The 20215-nt window shown below is 36.5% G+C and overlaps 1 protein-coding gene across 9 annotated transcripts in view; it reads left to right on the top strand.

Moving 5' to 3' along the window:
- The window catches only part of RYR2 (ryanodine receptor 2), a 422851-nt gene that overhangs the window by 381534 nt on the left and 21102 nt on the right, over window positions 1–20215 (top strand). For all 9 annotated transcript variants that reach the window (XM_074580040.1, XM_074580034.1, XM_074580039.1 and 6 more), the window contains 12 exons: window positions 1422–1502; window positions 2503–2591; window positions 4148–4276; window positions 6625–6729; window positions 9553–9634; window positions 10732–12035; window positions 12400–12464; window positions 14290–14437; window positions 15935–16021; window positions 16854–17072; window positions 19371–19501; window positions 20133–20175. In XM_074580040.1, coding sequence (XP_074436141.1) covers window positions 1422–1502; window positions 2503–2591; window positions 4148–4276; window positions 6625–6729; window positions 9553–9634; window positions 10732–12035; window positions 12400–12464; window positions 14290–14437; window positions 15935–16021; window positions 16854–17072; window positions 19371–19501; window positions 20133–20175 — 2483 coding nt within the window. The remainder of the gene's footprint in view (window positions 1–1421; window positions 1503–2502; window positions 2592–4147; window positions 4277–6624; window positions 6730–9552; window positions 9635–10731; window positions 12036–12399; window positions 12465–14289; window positions 14438–15934; window positions 16022–16853; window positions 17073–19370; window positions 19502–20132; window positions 20176–20215) is intronic.

Below are 20215 nucleotides of genomic sequence, written 5' to 3'. Positions count from 1 at the left end.
ATAATCATTCGTGAATTTACATAAAGTTAAACTTCAGATCATGTTTGCGTTTATATATTTTTCAAATTGCACTAAATACTGTTTACAATTCAGCTGCAATAATGTAATTATAATATAATAATTTATAAATGTAGACGTTATAATTAGTTATCCACATATAACAACAGTATGTCAGTAATTATCAATATAATTATTATTGTCTATAACCTTTTTGAAAGAAGCTTTTTTCCTTTTAAAATGTAATTTACTTACTCTTCTGTTTTCCTTCTGTTCACCCACTGAAAAAATTGTCTTTGTAGACATTTAAAAGCTCAGATAAAAGCCTAAAATATCTCCCCATTAAAAAAAATTAATCTTCCAAGTTCTTTTGCAGTTTGCTTACTTTTTTTTCTCCTTTCCTTTTGTTGTCTGCAAATAACACTTGGCCACCTGTTCAAATGATGTATATTCCTAAAAAGCAGTTTTTACGGTTTCTATTTTTGTTGCTGTACACCTTCCAAATACTTTTTCAAAGTCCTATATGGGAATTTCCGTACTTTCAATAGGTGGCCTTTATTGTTTTGAACACCTGTGTTGTTGTTCTCCTGTGTCATTTTTTACCTGGTCTACATTTTCCTCAGTCATGATTGTTTTCCTGGGGGAATGGTTGTTTCTCCTCTTCACGTGTCAGCGTACAAAGTTAACTGTATGTATTGATGTAATTGAAATAATGGTGTGTTAATGCAGGGCTTTTTAGTATAGTGTTTCCTGTGAAGAATCAAGAAAATAATTTGAAGCTATTTACCAAAAAATGAACTGAAGGGCCTAATTCAATAAAGCATATTGGCATTTGTTCTAGTTCTTCATAAGTTTATTGCTTTATTTTGTCAAGGAAGAAAAATGCCCAACATCCGTTCCGTGTCAGCAGCAGACAGGTGCTAAATCCTCAAACATCTCAGCCTAAATGATTCTCGAGAATATGCACAGCTGTAAATTTCATGGGTTATTTTAGATTATTTTAAAATTTAATAGTTTATTTGAGGAATGATTTTCATTACTGTTTGATTAAATCTTTCTGTATTTTAAGTACCTTGTTTTCTGATAAATGGAAACTAAATTAATCCAATACTAACCTTTGTATGTAATGCAGCATTCATGCCCAGCAAAGTCAAACAAGAATGTAAATCATGGGTTATTTGTAAAATGTTGCCAAGCTCATGCTGCCATATTCATAAATCAAGAGTTAAGTTTCATAATTTATTTTTTTTAAACCAAATAACTATCTGCTAAGCACAGATCATATGTGCTTCAGATAGATTGGTGGTTATAAATTTTCTCTCCCCTTCTCTCTTTCTTAAAATTAAATATGGAGTTTTCTACAGGGGCTGTGAGGTGTTACTTGTCAGCCTGTGATAATCTGCTTCCATCTGGCCTTTCTACAGGAGAAAAGGTGATGCAGGATGATGAGTTCACCTGTGACCTCTTCCGCTTCCTTCAATTGCTTTGTGAAGGACATAATTCAGGTTTGTGGGCAGGCTGCCAGTCAGCTGAGCCAAGGTGATGGTAACTAAAGATAAAAGCCCTTCATTGCTGAAGGTTTGGCAGCCTTCAAAAATATCATGAAAGTTGGAGTAGTTTCTAGACTGTACATGAAAGGAAAATATTTATGTGTAACTAAATTGCCAGGGTTTTTTTTAATCAGCTTTAACTTTGTAGAAAAGATAATGGTTTCCAAAATGATGAGTGTGGGATCTTGACCTGCTAGAAAAGGTAAATTTATATAAGAAAATGTACATGGTTTATAACTTCTAGTCAGTGAAGATTCAGAGGAAAAATATAACAGGAAGGTGTATTTGTATGCTTCCTGGTGTGTGCTATTTGGCACTAATGTCAGTTAGAATTGTATGTGAAATTACAACAATACACAATACCTTTCTTGGAACAAAGGTATAGCATCTAATTTTAAAAATAGCATCTATTTTAAATATACAAAGCCAAATTAAACAAATACATGATATTAAGCATATTTTTATTATTACATATATTTCCCTGTGTTCTATGTATCATTATTTGGGAAGAAAAGAAGAAGGTAAAAAAAGATAATTTTTGTTAGCCGTTGGACATATTTATGACTTCATAATCAGGAATTGTATAATTATGCAATTTAATTTTGCTTTTGATTTACAAAATATATACTAGGTGTAATTCTGTTGATATTGATGGAGTTCTAGAAATCCAAGTTTAATCATAAATGAGATAAAAATAAGACCAATTAAAGTTCAACAGATGAAACAGATAATCAAGCTTCTGGCTTCAGAAGTTCACTGGTATGTGATCTCTGCAATAAAATGCTGAAAGTCTTAAAATGTTTTTTTGCCAAAAAAAGAAAAAGTTAAAAAAAAAAATCCATTCCTTTAAGTGATACTTTCCTAGATCATGTTAAATCAGAATTAATCGGCAGGAGTGGTTTTGTAAGTCTTTAACACTGAAATAAGTTTAAATTGAACTTTTATTTGAATTTAGATTTTCAGAATTACCTGAGAACTCAGACTGGTAACAACACAACTGTTAATATTATAATTTCCACTGTGGATTACTTATTAAGAGTTCAGGTAGGTTAACTTATATACTAATTAAGTAGATTACAGTAATGACTTGCATCTATACAATATTTACCTTTTTTAAAAAAATTATTTGATTTGTTTTGATCATAAGGCAGAAATTTGCATGTGGAGACTCCAAATTTCTGAATTTATCTGGAATTTCTTTCAGCAAGATTGCCACAAAAGTTCTGTTTACAGCAAAGTCAAACTTCATTCTTACCAGAAAATATTCCATTTTATTAAAGGAGCACATTTATTTGTCATGACATTTTTTCTGGTCACTGTAGCCCATGTTGATGAGAAAGGCTCTTACAGTTCTTTAAGGGTTGTTCTTTTGTACTATGAGAGTCAAAGGTGATGAAGGTGTGAAAGATGTCAGCCATTATATGCCAGAACGCAATGAAGTCTGTTAACCAAGAAGAGCAGGCAGAAGGTAGATATATGCTAAGTGTATCAGTGAATACTATTGGCCAGTCATTGACTGAGACTACCCTGTGACCGAAAAGTGTTTTGTATTCTTCGAGTTAAGCTGCAGCAAGCTGCTTTTTCATCCATATTCTGATTTGGTCTTAACACTGGACTGCTGTATGGGTAGTCATGGGATGGCATGGAGTGAATGAAGCTTAAGAACAGCGCGTAATTTTCTAAGGAGAAAAAAAAAAAGGCAAAAAGATAAAACAGAAGCAGAAGGCTAGATTGAAAACCCTTCAACCCTCTGATTTGAATTACCTGCCTAATCTTTAAATATGAAAACATTACATTGCCACAACCGAGTAGGGAGTAATGAAAAAAAATCGAATTTGTTTCCGGATTGGAGCACGTGAAAGACATGAAAACATATTTTGTGATAAACGTTAATAATTTCTACCTGTTATTCGCAACTTTCTGAAAATCACTGTGCATGATAATATATTTTCTTGGGGTTTTTTAATTTATCTAGTTAAGTTTTCCCTTTAGCCACTTACTTATTGGATCTGAGAATTCTGGGCTTTGAAAATTCGCGGTTTTTATGTTGCTGCTGTTATCAAAGTTGCTTTTTATCCTTTGCATTCTGTAGAAGTTGGAGGGACAATACAATGATTTTCATTCTGTTGCTTACTTTGTTGAAACTTTAATAAGCTCACCTTTGGGGAAGACAGAAAGAGGAATCATGCACACAAAGCAACATTTTCTCCCACTATTGACTAGGTGTCAAGCACACAGTATAAAGAGACATTGTTTAATGAAAGGCATGGAGCATATATACTACTGGGTACTCCTTTTCAGAATGCAGGTGGTTGTATTTCTAAGAGCAGATACCAACAGATCTAATGTTTTGTTTATTTATTTCATTTTAAGGTTTGCTCTGGGTTATTTATTTCAGTTTATTTATTTTCCTATTGATTCTCTTGAGGTGAAACAGCAATTCTTGAAGAATTGTTGGGGGGTCATTTAAAGCCTTTATAAACTAAATACTTTTCAGGACTAGAATGCTATCTAATGTTATTTTTCTTATCTTGATGAATAACTGCTTAGAGGCAGTTCAACTGCAAAATCTCTTTGTGCTTCTCCCAACTGTTTTCTAGGAATCCATTAGTGATTTCTATTGGTATTATTCTGGGAAGGACGTTATCGATGAGCAAGGACAACGAAATTTTTCCAAAGCCATCCAGGTTGCAAAGCAAGTTTTCAATACTCTCACGGAGTATATCCAGGTAAATTAGTTTCACTGAAATTTTATGGATTTGAAAGAAAAACATACTTTTGGTATGAAGACGTAATATGTGTGTGTGTATATATACATATAACATAGATGGAAATATAATATAGATGCATTTATGCTTCGACATTATTTTAGTGCATTTATTTAAGTAGGAAGTGAAGTTTTGAAATATATAGATAACTGTCACTACTCTTTTGGAATCTTAGCAATTTAGTAAAATTTGCAATTATTAGTAAATAAATGTCCTTTGGGTGTATGCATGACAGTAGAAGTTTTCTTGTTTGTTTATTTTGTTTTAATTTGGCCTAGACTGCAGCAGTGTTATCCATTTTAAAGTCTTCAGTTTTAATCCATTGAGAAACTAAGGTCAATGCAAGACATAGTTGCTATTTAGTCAACAGAACATTAGGTTGCATTTTCTGTCAGCAATACGGCTGTTTTAAGGCATCAGTGCTATGTTTGAAATACTGAAGTTGCATGTTACTATTACGAAAATAGTATTGTGTAGTTCATGAGGATGAAATGTGATAGAACAGGACTGAATAAATATGAGTAGAGGCAGCTTTAGAAACATGTGCATACATGTATTTAATGTATACATATTTCACAAATCACAAGTAGCATTGTTAGCTGGTGAAGTTTTTATTTGTTATCCTTTGAGACTTCCTCAAGGAAGTATTCCTCCTTTTTAGAAGTTGATATTTTTGGAGGAATATTCTTTAGTGCAGTGAACTACAGGCCTGTCAGTCTGACCTCAATGCCAGAGAAGGTTATGGAACAGATCATCCTGAGTGCCATTTTGTGGCACATGCAGGACAACCAGGTGAGCAGGCCCAGTCAGCATGGGTTCATGAAGGACAGGTTCTGCTTGAAAACCTGATCTACTTCTATGATAAGGTGACCCGCTTAGTGGATGAGGGAAAGGCTGTGGATGTTGTTTACCTGGACTTTAGTAAAGCCTTTGACACCATTTCCCACAGCATTCTTGTGGAGAAACTGGCTGCTCATGGCTTGGATGTGCATGCACTTTGCTGTGTAAAAAACTGTCTGGATGGCTGGGGCCAAAGACTTGTGGTGAATGGAGTTAAATCCAGTTGGTGGCCGGTCACATGTGGTGTTCCCCCAGGCTCAGTATTGGGGCTGGTTCTGTTTAATATCTTTATCAACGACCTGGATGAGGGGGTTGAGTGCTCCTTCAGTAAGTTTGCAGATGACACCAAGTTAGGCAGGAGTGTCAACCTGCTTGAGTGTACAAAGGCTATACAGAGGGATCTGGACAGGCTGGATCAATGAGCTGAGGCCAACAGTATGAGGCTCAACAAGGCCAAGTGCTGGGTCACAACAACCCCATGCAGCGCTACAGGCCTGGGGAGGAGTGGCTGGAAAGCTGCCCGTCAGAAAAGGACCTGGCAGTGTTGGCCGACTGCTGGCTGAGTATGAGCCAGCAGTGTGCCCAGGTGGCCAAGAAGGCCAACAGCATCCTGGCCTGTATCAGGAATAGTGTGGCCAGCAGGATTAGGGAAGTGATTGTACCTCTGTACTTGGCACTGGTGAGGCCCCACCTCAAATACTGTGTCCAGTTTTGGGCCCTTCACTACACGAAAAATGTTGAGATCCTGGAGCGAGTCCAGAGAAGGGCAATGAAGCTGGTGAGGGGTCTAGAGGACTAGTCTGATGAGGAGCAACTGAGGGAACTGGGATTGTTTAGCCTGGAAAAAAGGAGGCTGAGGGGGAACCTTCTTGCTCTCTACAACTGCCTGACAGGAGGTTGTAGCGAGGTGGGGGTCGGTCTCTTCTCCCAAGCAACAGGTGCTAGCACAAGAGGAAACAGCCTCAAGTTGCACCAGGGGACATTAGATTGGATATTAGGAAAGATTTCTTCACCGAAAGGGTTATCAAACATTGGAACAGGCTGCCCAGGGAAGTGGTGGAAACACCATCCCTGGAGCTATTTAAAAGACGTGTAGATGTGGCACTTAGGGACATAGTTTAGTGGTGGTTTTGGCAGTGTTAGGTTGATAGTTGAACTCGATCTGAAAGGTCCCTTCCAACCTAGACGATTCTATAATTCTATAAAGTAATTCCCGATTTACAGAACTACATAAGGAAGAATTAGCTTGAAGATTTGTACCTCTTTAGCATTTGCAGTTTAAAGTTGCAAGCATTGCTTACCGTCAGTGGTGTTATTAAATAGATAATTCTCTGTATGTTTAATTTTTCATAGCAGTTTCTAAAGGACAGCCCTGAGCTATGCACTGCCTGTATATCTTCCTTCCTGTTTTTGTTGAGTTTCTTGCAAATAAACTCTGCTTTTCTTTTTTTTTGTTGCCTGAACAATAGGGGCCATGTACTGGGAATCAGCAAAGTCTGGCGCACAGCAGGCTATGGGATGCTGTAGTTGGTTTTCTTCATGTGTTTGCTCACATGCAGATGAAGCTGTCTCAGGTATCTTTTTGATTTACTTTTTCCTTTTAAAGCTACTAACATTTTTGTAAAAGATAAACAGACTTGTTAATATGTTTGAGTTGCTTGTAACAACGGGTAATAGGGGAAATATGAGGAAAAATAAGAGATAGAGGTGATAGAATACAATAGAGTTGAAGGAGTAAATTGCAAAATTGTAGTGGGTGTGAATAGCAGGCCTGTAATTGGATTACTGGCCACCGGCATAAAGATGATTAGATCAAGCTGCAAATGAAGCATATCACGGATATTCAGAAAGAACTAGCTAGTTCCTGTCTTTCATAACAAAGTTCTGTCACTGTGTTTTCTGCAATTTTGTACGAGCCTTTTATGTGGGACCCATCTTCATTGATATGTCCTGCATTGAACCCTTGTTCATCATTATTGAACCCTAGTTCAATGCATGTCTGTGTCTATTTTCTACTCTTAGTAGAGAAAGAGATAATCAGACCTTAGAATGCATGAATTGCGTTTGGATGTGAGTAATCATTTCATAAACTGTAGAAATAGTGTAGAGGACTGGCATAAACAGCTCTTTAGGGCGTTATAATTAGGCAAGAAAAATCCTATCCTTCAGGAGGGCATTTTTCAACTTCTTACTTTTTTAAAAGAATTACACATCTTTATCAAATGTAGTGATTCTAAATGTTATGGATAATTTGACATTCTCAGAGAAAAGTGTCATAAGCTTGTAAAGGTTTTCATTGTTGATAAGGAATATAGCTCTGAAGGCTCTGAGGTTTTTAGGTTTCATTATTTGGCTCCAAATGTGTCCATGTAAGTATTCGTTGCATAAAGTAAAGTAATCGTGCTCAAATGGTTTTCCTCCCTGCCCTTGGGACTTTATGGCTGAAAGTAGGCTGATTACTTAGATTTGTAGACTTTGTGCTACAGGTATACTTCTCATTTTTTATGGCTAAATAGAGGTCTTGCAGCAAATGGCATCATGGTGAAACCTGTTTTTCAAGAGCGATGCATTGATTTTCTACTGAAGTGTGTTTATAAGTGCCTGTAGATGCTGTCCTGGTTTTGGAACATCTTTGTTATTGTAAGAATTGAAAAAATACTCGATGTTTGGGTAGGCCACAGTGTTGTCTATTGTGTTTTCTTCCTGTGCGTCTAAAGCAACATGGAAAGCAGCATCTAAAGTGAGTCAAAACACATGGTGGCTATGTGTTGATTGAGAAGTATGATGTGGCTATTGGCAAGATTTGTTTTTACAGTAATGACAAGTTTATAGTTTCAGCTGTGCCCAGAGTGACTTCATAGCATCTTTTAATTATTGCATCTAGAAAATAATGACACTCATCCTGCCACTTCAGAGAGAGCCAAGAAGCTTTGCTTAACAAGATCCACTGTAGCATTGAGTAACTCATGCTGTTATGTGGGATTACAGAAATACAGTCTACTCCAAATGTATGATAAATAGTGATGGTGTCATTCTCTTGTGCGGAGCTCAAGCTCTTGGCTTTTGGGAGCTCCTTTAGGGGCCCAGCAGAGCCTTAGGAAAGACTGGAATAGATATGGGCTCTTTTCTTCATTTATATTTATTGCAGGAATATATTAATAACCTTTTCAGATTCTATTGAAATACCAGTTTTCAAAGGTGTATAGTGTGGCTAAATGGATTTATAAGGAGTTGCCATATGTTGGTTTTTTTTTTTTCTGTAAGAGGGACCTGCCTAGGCTAAGTATTTGTGGTGTTTTTTTTAAATCGGGAGTTTACAGAGCACTTTTGGAGAATATTTGAAACAAGATTTAAATAGGAACAGAACTAAATCAGTGTTTGATTTTGGTTTGGTGTGTTTTGTTGGTTTGGTTTTTTTGCATTTTCCTTCTCTAGTCTTGTACTAGGAAGCAACAAGGTGATATTGGTAATACTTCTTAAGAAACCTCTGTAAGGCAGAAAATAAAAGTAAAATTTTCGATCTAAATGAACAAAGATCATCCAGGTTGTAAGCAACTTTCCAAGTAAGAACATTTATAATTAATATTTTCAAGACAAATCAATTAGAGGTCTTCATTATTTTCAACTTGTGCTGTATTCAATCCAAGATCCAAATTGACATAAAGTACCTTGGGTTTGTTGTACTAATCACTGAAGTCCAGCAATGCTCAAGTATGCCTTATCAACAGCATGATGCAGCAGTGTATCACTGAAGAAGAAATTAGGTAGTTGAATAAATCTATACAGATGGAATCCAGGTTGAAATCATTGTCAAGCGAAATAGTAAACTTGGTAAGCCGAATGAAATAAAAGATCACTAAAAGAATCAATATTATGTCTATCCCATGTCTATTTAAGGATATGCTAATGGAACTTTATTATTATTTTGAAATTTTATTTCAGATTTCTTTCTCCCTCAAAAAGTTCAGTGGCCTATAATGGAACCACTCACTATGAATCCTGTTACACTGAGCCCTGTGTGCTGCTGCCATTGTTTTTACAAGTCTTCGTAGCTGTAAATTTGATTACACTAACAGTGACATGAAACATTACAGAGGCATCATTTCTGAGCTTGACATACCCAGTTACTGCTTTAAATTTTTTCATCACCTTCAGTTTTCACTTTGTCTGTATTAAATTACTGTCTTCTAAACAGATGATAGTGTAAATGTTTGATCCTGTCAATGTACTCTAAGGAATAAAGCATTAAAATATATTTTCACTGTATTATCATCTTTAACACTACTAGCTTCTTAATTTCTAAGTCTCATTTTTACAGGGTGAAATATGCATGCATATATATAAATATCAAAGACGTCAATAGATATCTTACTACATATATTGTGTTTGTTATTTAGGATTCCAGTCAGATTGAATTACTGAAGGAATTAATGGATCTTCAGAAGGATATGGTTGTCATGTTGTTGTCTATGCTGGAAGGTAGTAAAAATTTAATTTGAAATCTTCTTTCACAGTTGTTCTAGCAAACTTTTAACCTTTATGATTGTTGTCTTGTGAGAAATAATGTTCCATTTTCCTTTGGGACTTTAATTTTCATGTCTCAATTGTAAGAAGAGTTGTTAGATCTTAAAGTGAATGGTAGATTATATAGTGTAGTTGATATAGTTTATGTTAATTCTGAATGACATAATTGTATAAAATCCAGCTCTGGGAGAAGTTTTACATTGTTTCTGTGAACTTGGCTTCTCTTCCGCCTTAGGTGAAAAGTTTTTTTACTATTGAAGTTGGAATCTTGAGTTCTAGGAACTGAACCATTTATCAGCCATTTTATTAACACCTTTACTATATTGCATTTATTTTGGTAGTGATCTTAGCCATAAAGATTTGTTTAGTGACCAGCTTCAAGTCCTTTTATAGCTAGTACTTGAAATTATGAATTCCCAGAGAATGTGATCATTATCAAGAAATACTACTATTTCTTTAGCGCCTTCTTGGTATTGTATTAGTGCTTCTGATTCTAGACTAACCACACATACACATAGATGATACAAAGATCTGGTTTTCCTTTTTGCTTCTTGCATGTATCCAGTCACATTTATTTTCCTGAAAGAACTGGGAAGGCAGTAAATGCAGCATAACTTGCAGTGTAGTGTGTGTTGCTACTGCTTTGCTCGTAGAAGGTCACTGAGAAGGAAAGTAAATTCTTAGTAATGTAGGCTGTATTTCATGAGCAGCCTTACTATTACTGAGCTACTCATCCTAACTAATGTGTCTAAATTGCCTTGTGTTTAGTACTGTGTTAAATGTAACATATGTCTCTCTGTAGGGCTTGTTAGCTCTTAATTTCTTTAATGGCAAACAAGGGCAAATACTTAGTCACTTGCGTTTTTTCCAAGTTTCAGGGTATTGTTATTAGTAAAAGATTTCTGATTTTACAGATGGCTCTCATGTGAGTGCGTTATCCAATAGTTTATCATTCTTACAGTTTGATTATTTCACTAGCCATTATTATACACTTTTCTTTGCCAAAACATTTGTTACCATCAGCATCTCTAACTTTATGTCATCACATCTAGGTAATGTTGTGAATGGAACTATTGGCAAGCAGATGGTCGATATGCTTGTGGAATCGTCCAACAATGTGGAGATGATTCTGAAGTTTTTTGATATGTTCTTGAAATTGAAGGATTTGACTTCCTCTGATGCATTTAAAGAATATGACCCTGACGGTAAAGGGATAATTTCAAAGAGGGATTTTCACAAGGCAATGGAAAGCCATAAGCATTACACCCAGTCAGAAACTGAGTTTCTGCTATCATGCGCTGAAACAGATGAGAATGAGACTCTGGACTATGAGGAGTTTGTGAAACGATTCCACGAACCTGCCAAAGACATTGGTTTCAATGTTGCTGTTCTCCTGACCAACCTGTCAGAACACATGCCCCATGATACCCGCTTGCAAACTTTTCTTGAACTGTCAGAGAGTGTGCTGAACTACTTTCAGCCTTTTCTTGGACGCATAGAAATCATGGGCAGTGCAAAGCGCATTGAACGAGTTTATTTTGAAATAAGTGAGTCAAGTCGGACTCAGTGGGAGAAACCTCAGGTAAAAGAGTCAAAGAGACAATTTATATTTGATGTTGTAAATGAAGGCGGGGAGAAAGAAAAGATGGAGCTTTTTGTTAATTTCTGTGAGGATACCATTTTTGAAATGCAACTGGCTGCCCAGATCTCTGAGTCAGATCTGAATGAAAGGTCAGCAAATAAAGAGGAGAATGAGAAAGATAAGCCTGAGGAACAGGATCGTAGAATGGGTTTCTTCTCTCTCGTGACCATGAAGTCAGCATTAGTAGCTCTCAAGCATAATTTAATGACTCTTATGAAAATGCTCAGCATGAAAAGCCTAAAGAAACAGATGAAAAAAGTGAAGAAAATGACCATGAAGGACATGGTCATGGCTTTGTTTTCTTCCTATTGGAGCATCTTGATGGGCTTACTACATTTTGCTTGTAGCGTTGTTCGGGGCTTCTTTCGCATCATATGCAGTTTGCTACTTGGAGGAAGCCTAGTAGAAGGAGCAAAGAAAATCAAGGTGGCTGAACTGCTAGCCAATATGCCAGATCCCACTCAGGATGAGGTGCGTGGGGAAGGAGAAGAGGGGGAGAGGAAGCCCACAGAAGCTGCGTTGCCTACAGAAGACTTGACAGATCTGAGAACTTTATCAGAGGAGAGTGATCTTCTCTCAGATATATTTGGTTTGGATTTGAAACGAGAAGGTGGACAGTATAAATTGATCCCTCACAATCCAAATGCTGGTTTGAGTGATTTACTGAGCACCCCTTCCTTAGCTCCAATGCCTGAGGTGCAGGAAAAAGTCCAGGTAATTGTATCTTTTATTTCTGCTGTGTGTTTCTCTCTTTCATATATTATGTATAGTCATGAAACAAAACTTTTATCTATGTTTTTCTAGGTTTTGTGACATATTTTTTAAGGAATCACATATAATTACTGGTATTTACCGTCTCTGACGTCATAAACTTGAATTACCACAGCCTTCTCTACATACATCGTGTTTTGGTTTGCTTTTAATTCAGTGTTAAAATGTCTCTTTGTTAATGTGAATGAAGGATCGTCTTCCCTCCGGGTTTCGATTGTTTAAAATTCTGCACTCTGTGTATCCTTTTAACTAACTCTGTACTACATAATAAAGTTTAGACCCTTTTTTTTAATCTGACTTTCTATAGGAGCAGGTGAAAGAAGATGAAAAGGAAGAGAAGGAGGAAACAAAATCTGAACCTGAAAAAGCAGAGTATGTATTACTTTAACCTGTGATCCTACAAAACGTGGTGTGTTTCACTGAAAAACCAGCCCGATTTGTACTCTTACTTCTGTGCCTTTAATTTTGTGTCTGTTCACGTTCCACAGTTAGGATTTTTTTTTAACTGTCCTCCACGTCCGTACACATTTGGAAGGAAATGCCATGTAAATACATCACTCAGAGATTTTATGAATTTCCTTCTTCCAGCAGCATTCCTTTGTAATGGCGATTTAATTTATTTTATAATCTGTTTGATTAAGTTTTTCTTGGCAAGTCTGAAAGCTTAGAATAAAATCTCTTGAAAAAATTGTAAGAGCATCTGGATTCCAGAGGCCTGTTATCCATCAATGGTAGAGACTTAATCTGTTTTGCCTCTCTCATTTGCTATGACCTGTTTTGAGTTATTTGGACTTTGCAAAACCTTAATATTCCAATGTAATTTTAATGAATTACTGAGTACTCTCACATCTTTATGACGAACAAATGTTAGAATTTGATAAATGATCAATGTTAAAATCTAATGTTAATGAGATTAGTTTAGAATGATAATAGTGGAAGGCAAACCATCGTGTTTGGTTTTAATGAATAAAAAATATGGCACTCCATCCCTGTATTTTATGGTTCCTGATACATGTGCAATTCTGATACATGTATGGTTCCTGTAGCTGATATGTCACTGTCAAAATTCTAAGCAGGTCCCTTAATCTCAAGCTCTATTCTTATTGCTCTCCTCGGATGATAAACACTTGCCAGTAAAAACTCTTCTTCCTAATGACTGCAGCAAATTTCTAACGAAGCCAGTATAACTTCGTGAAGGAGAATCTTGCTGACTTTTGAAGGTCACTTCAGTCTTGATTGCTCTGCTTGACCGTGTGAGTTGCAGTGATGCCTGTATTCTCTGTGAGGAGTGCAGTGCCTGGCACTGTTAGCTGCCCTGAAGCCACTCCTAACATAAGACAAACTTTCAAGTGAAAGTTTGTCGAGTGTGTTCTAGTAAGAGAAGCAGCTTAGGACATCAGTTATTCTGTTTGTAGATAGGTATAGATAAATTAATAATGTAACTTGTAAGTTGCCTCTCTGGTTTGGCTTCAAATGGAATTCTGCGATCCTTTCATCTATCATGCTGTCAGGTCAAATTATCTTCCAAGATAATTCACAGTTCCTTAGAATCATATGTTTGGAGAAGGCAGCCCACTAACTATGACTTTCTGTAATTGGGTAGCATGGTGATAATCACACACTGAATGCTGTCAAGCTTTCTTATTCCTGTCCCCTCCTGGAGTGGGTACTTATGAATTCCTTAGGTGGGCAGAAATGCAGAATTTAAAATTTTAGGTGTGGCTTGTAAATGCAAGAAGAAACAAAGTTTTTGGCAGCCTGTGTGGGAACCAAATAGTTCAAGTGCATGAGGTTGGAGGGCAGCACTTAGACATATAGGCACTCATACAGACATACAGCTGTCAGCTTACAGACGTTTGTCGGTGTAAGTATTAGCTGCACAGTTATGAAGCAGGCCCTCAGGTAATAAGGTTGGCAGACTCTTGATTAGCTGCCTCTACCAGTTAGCATCCTCACTTCAGGGTGCCATACAAGTAAGTTTAATTATCTGTAGACTTAACCAGACTGTCACCCTTGCCAGCGCTTTGGGCTGAAGGGGGATATGTGTCCTTGTTATTTGTGTATGTGAACTGCATGAGTCATGACTACTTGAGCCTCATGAAAAGATGCAATGGCCTCTTTCAGGGCATGGCTTTAATTTTTTATTTAGCAGTTTTATTAACTTGATATATTATTTTGGCTTCATTTGTGTCTCAAGAGGAGAAGATGGAGAAAAAGAAGAGAAAGCCAAGGAAGACAAAGGGAAACAGAAATTAAGACAGCTTCATACTCACAGATATGGAGAACCCGAAGTTCAGGAATCAGCTTTCTGGAAGAAAATCATTGCATACCAGCAGAAGCTTCTTGTAAGTTGTTCTCTAAACTATGTGTTCAGCTGTTGGCAAGGATGTGTACCATGGTATTATTCTACCAAAGACAAATTTGCATCTGGTGAACTTCATTTTTCTATCCGCCATTATCCATAAAAAGGACATAAAACCAAAGCTTTAACTGGAATGTTAGAGACGAGAAACACACAAATATCTTAGTAGACAAGATATTAATTCTTAGGAAGACAGTTATTGTCCAAAACCCAGACCTTCAAAGATGCCTGTCCACCATGGTAAGCAGTCATACATTTTTATGTGAATAAAGTGTCACAAATTTCTTTTTCCCTGAGACACAACTTTGGGAAATGACAAGCTCTCCTATAAAAAGAATTTATTAAGATAAGATGCTTAGCCTAAAACTCATAAGAAAAGATGTTACAGATTTTTTTGTGAAATAGCAAGTTATTATTTGAGAAACATTTCAAAACCTGTGGAAATTAAGACTAATTAAAATAGTATAACTGTATCTGAGAGTGTCTCAGTAAAATATGATACCCCTGAGTTTGCTCTAGAACTATCTAAAATCCATGCTTTTATTAGCTATGAGATTCCAGACATATTCTGTGAGGCTAGTGTGAAATGCAAAGCCCAAAGAAATACAGCTATGCTATGTATCTAGTAGATAGAATTATGTAGGGACAGCCTACTTCTAACATGAGTAACATTGCAAAACTGCAGTCGCAATCTTAATAAGGAACTGGGTATTTAAGTTTTGATTTTGAACTCAGATTCACTTTTTAGGCTAATCATGTAGCAATTATGTGAATTTTATTTAATTCTTCTTCTAATAGTCTCATTTAATAATTCACTAATAGCTGAAAAATGGAGGAATCCCTATGTGATATTTAAAGCATTCAAAATGTGTTCTAGAAAGGTTTGTGAATTGTCAGGAAGGGAAAAGGTAGATTTCTGCAGTCCTTTCAACAGCATTATAATGTAAGAAAAGCTTTCTACTCATGGTACTTAGGTCACAGATGAACTTTTTGCTGAACTGGTAAAAACACAACTGATTTTTGAATAGAAAAAGACTTAAAATAAACTCATATGTAGACATTTTTCTTTCTTGGTAAAAGTAACAATTTGCTATATGCAAGAATATTGAGGGACAGCGAAGACAGATCTCTGTATTACTATTACAGTACTATTGCATTGTGATGTCTCTGTGTTGTCTCTAAATGTATTGAGAAGATAATGACAAGATGTAAGAGGCAACTGGAAATCCTTCAACCCTTTCTGCGTGGAGTGAAACAGAAGGTCCTTTATCCATTATTGCACATATGGTGTAGGAGAGAATTTGTACAATATATCAGTCAAAATGTTTGATTTCCACACCATACCCCCCCCCCCATTTATAATGTTATTTAAAAGCTCCATAGAAGAACAAACAAACAAAAAAACCCCATGCAACAACCTTATAATGATTGTGGTATTATTATTAGGCAAAGTGTATTTATGTTCTGTGTCTATTTTCAGAATTATTTTGCGCGAAACTTTTACAACATGAGGATGTTGGCGTTGTTTGTTGCTTTTGCCATCAACTTCATCCTGCTTTTCTATAAGGTATAAACTTCTCAAAATATTACTTTTCAAGTTGTATACTGAAAAGCATTTAGGTTTTGTAGATAGTGTACTACGGTAAAACTGCCTAGCCTAACAGTTTAAATACCTGCTTCATAATGCCGCTTCAGAGATCTAACACGGTAAGAGCAAAAGTGTTTTTAGGAAGTAATAATAGACTTCCAGTACACAAATAGCTACTTACAAAGTTCTGTGCTGTGACAGAGGCAGCAGACTGAAAGGCGTACCTGTGGCTCAGATGCTCCATTTCACAGTACAGCGACTCAGACAAGCCCAACCTGCACTGGCAACTTAAAACTAATACATGTCAGCTGGGATGTTTTCTTGTGCCATTATACTCCCCTGAGAGGGCGTGTATAGCAAGGAGAAGTCACGTCATCTTAATCTGCCTAGAATACCGATGTTCTTCTTTGTCAAGACTTTTAGTATCGTTAATACAACTCTAGAGTCTTCAGACTTGAATCAGTTTTTGGCAGAACCCATCTGATAAAGACTACATGTGGGAATGTCAGGAGTTAACTAGGTTTCTTCTGAGAGGGCTCTGCTCTTTCTTGAATTTGAAGTGAAAAAATTCAGCACGGTCCAAATTTGCTACCATAGACAGAGAGTGAAAAAAAGAGAAAATGCATACTATCACAGAATGATGTAACAAGATTAAAAGGTCTCTGTGGACATTTTTATGCAAAAAATTATTTCCTCACAATTATGTTGTCCTTGGTATCATTGTTTTCAGTTATATTACTTAGCTTATAGTAGTCTAAAGCTCCTGTCAAAGGTATACAGCTGCAATATTAAGATCAAGTGATTTAAACAGGTCTCCACCTCTGCTGTGACAGAAGAAAAGGAAGTTCCTGTGGTATCTGCTGGTGAAGATAACAAGTTGGACAGCCTGGAAGGTGACAACCAGAGGGTCATTGCTGTGCATTATGTCCTGGAAGAAAGCAGTGGCTACATGGAGCCCACGCTGCGGATTTTGGCCATCCTACACACAGTCATCTCATTCTTCTGCATCATAGGGTATTACTGTTTGAAAGTAAGAAAAACTGAGCATTGTTTTTTCTTCTAGCTCCCAACTTTTTTGTCCATTGAGTGGTATAAATTGGAACAAAGTCATAACAATTTTGCTTAAGCAGGTTGAGGGACCATGTAAAGAAACTCTATTCTGTTAGTGTAACATACACAGAAATTGTGTGTTAGGTGATGTGTCACCTTTCAGGACAAATTCACAAATTCAGGAAGTTACAGGCCAGAGCCTGATTTGCTGGGCTGACACTGGATCAAAGGATCAGCATTTGCATTGTTACCTTGTCAGCCAGACAGTACAGCAGTGACCTGTACCAGAAGCTGCTTGTGACTGTCAAAGACAAGCTGTGAACGCACATGGCCAGAGGAAGCTAGATGACAGCGTCTGCATTACTAGTCTGTCAACTGGGTCATTTGAAAAGCATGTAGCACTTTGGTCTACCACTACTGCATGTTGTGGCTACAGACAATGTCTGCTTTTAATATACCCTCTGGTGGTAGTATTTTGGCAGGAACTTAAGCAACTTTGAAAAGAATATCATGCAGAAGATCTCTGTTAAGGATGTAAGAAATAAAGATGCCACCTTTAATGGCAAAATGCTGCTTCTGGTTTAGGAAGACCAAATGCCATACATCTCTGGAGCTGAGGAGTATTTCTGAGATGTTCTTCCCCCATTTTTACACTCTTCCTGAGGCAAAAACTATAGGTCAAAGTGCAAGATAGTACTAAATTAAATGGACCTTTCCTATGACCCAGTATCGCTGCTTATTTGTCCTTACAATTATAATTTCTTTATTAAGGTTTTATGGGGGCCTTTCTATTTTTCTTTTCCTCTTTTAATGGATAATACTTTTTCTATGCTAAGAAGACCTGATCTGTATTTGTAATTGAGGCAAATGGTCATCATACTACTGCATTAAGTGGTTGATTTTTCATCTCCACCTTAAGCATCTCTGCAGGTCAATAAATACTAAAACACGTTTTCCTGTTTCACTGGTTGGCATGCAGCATGAAAACTTCAATTTCTGGCTTTTGAGATGTCCTATTCTCCCACCTCATACCTTTTTTTTTTCCCCACTATGACTTTTTATGTTACTTTCCCACATTGTTTTTTTCAAACTACATTTATTCTCTGGCTAGAAGGGAAAGACATTATTAGCATTATTTGCCATAATGAATTGCCTTCTTTCCAATTCTGAAACCCTGAAGAAAAGACCAAATATAGTTTTGGTCTCTGTCTGAGATATACTGCTTTCAGGATTAAAAATCTTCATAACTACAGGTCTGCGTATGATATGTTTGCTTTGGGAGATTGCACGAAATCCACTAATTTTTTTCCATTAGCTTTGTGAAAATAAGATTGGAACTATTGTTATTGTATCTAATGTAATGTTGCTTGAGTAGTCTAATCTTTATTATTACTATGTCGCTATACTCATGTCCAGTCTTGAGTGTAGTAATACAGTCAAGGTGGGTAGTGCAGAGTGGGTGAATTCTGCGGATCTGTGAAATAGTTCCAGAGTAGGGTTTATTTTTTGTTGGTAATGGATTTCTAAGAAAAACCCACTCCACGGGGACCACTAGTTACATCTGCCTTCTCAGAATGTACTTTTGAAAGTCATCCAGCTGATAAGAGAATTGTAGGTAAAACCTGATCCTTACTGCTCAGATGTCTCAGCTGCTGGCAACGAACTACACAGCACAAACCAAGTATATGGAACGTGATTTAAGGATTTTTCTTTTTACTGCTTCCAGTCTTTGCTCTCTGCTGTAAAACCACTTTGCCTTCCATTGTGAAACCTTGAGTGCTTTAACAAATGAAAGGCAACCTCTAAACCCTCTGGGTATCAAAATGCAATCCAAAAGAGTGATCCCAAATTAATATTTTGGAATTAGAATTTCTAAGCATTTAAAAATTACTTTAATTTTAGCTGTCTTTCACTTGACTGTCTTTAATAGCTCCATTGAACTGATGAACTATTTTTATTTGAAAGATGCCTTTTCAGTGTGTTTGGCCATCTTTTTACAACTGTGTGGTGCACTGTAGTTATATGATTCTGAGTGACCTGGTCCTTGTGCATCTATACCTTTGCAGTTGTCAATGCTTTTAATGTTTTTAAATACTATTTTTGCTTTGTTCAGTTTTCATACTGCTGTAATTTAGGCTGTGCTGTCCACTAAACGAACGACAGATGCTCTCTCAAACCAGGACACATACTTAACTTTTCATAACAACCATCTTTTCTTAAAAATTTACAGACATGTCAGTGCATTTTAAATAATTCCTGATATTTTTTTCAACTGCAGGTTCCACTGGTTATTTTTAAGAGAGAAAAAGAAGTGGCAAGGAAATTGGAATTCGATGGGCTGTATATAACTGAACAGCCATCAGAAGATGATATTAAGGGACAGTGGGATAGACTTGTAATCAACACACAGTGAGTTTTTTATCTACTCTGTCTTTTTATAGCTTTGCATGGAATTGTTCTTCAATCTCTACAAATAGTTGATCATCCAGCTTGTCTGAAATAAACAATTGTAAGGGATATATTTCTAGCAAGGACATACAAAATATTTCAGGCACCTGTAATGCTAATGTTTACTGTTACTTTTTAATCTTCTTCATTCCCAGGTTTTTGTTTTAAAATTATTTCTGTTCCATAAAGGAAAAAGAATTACAATTAATTTCTTTTGGCAAGCACAGTGATGATGGTGTATTCCTGCCAGTTTGAGAGTGAGCTGTTCTTTGGATCCTTTTAGTATCTCTTGAAGGCTTTCCTTTAGAAACATATTTAAAGTCCCAGCTCTCTGCCTGGTGGGACTGTGTGAACCAACTGCTTTAGAAGCTTGTCTGCAGGCATTGGCTCTGCTGCTCTTTCCCAGCCACATTAACATGGTAGCCATTTGGCAACTTTCATTCCAATGACTTCACAAATGACTAGCTGTTGAGAGTAACAACAACGAGCCTCTTAGAAACAAAATTAGTTTGTAATTTTTATGACATCTTAGTAACTACCGCATCTTCTCATGATTGTCTAAAATGTAATCTTGTTTATCTGTGCTTTTCAGGTCTTTTCCAAATAACTATTGGGACAAATTTGTGAAAAGAAAGGTAAGGATTATTTTTAAAAATATATATGAAGTTAAAATAA

Source organism: Larus michahellis, chromosome 3 (assembly GCF_964199755.1).
Source record: "Larus michahellis chromosome 3, bLarMic1.1, whole genome shotgun sequence".
Lineage (NCBI taxonomy): Eukaryota > Metazoa > Chordata > Aves > Charadriiformes > Laridae > Larus > Larus michahellis.
Note: the sequence above shows the minus strand (reverse complement) of the source record. Positions and strands in the feature narration are given on the sequence as shown.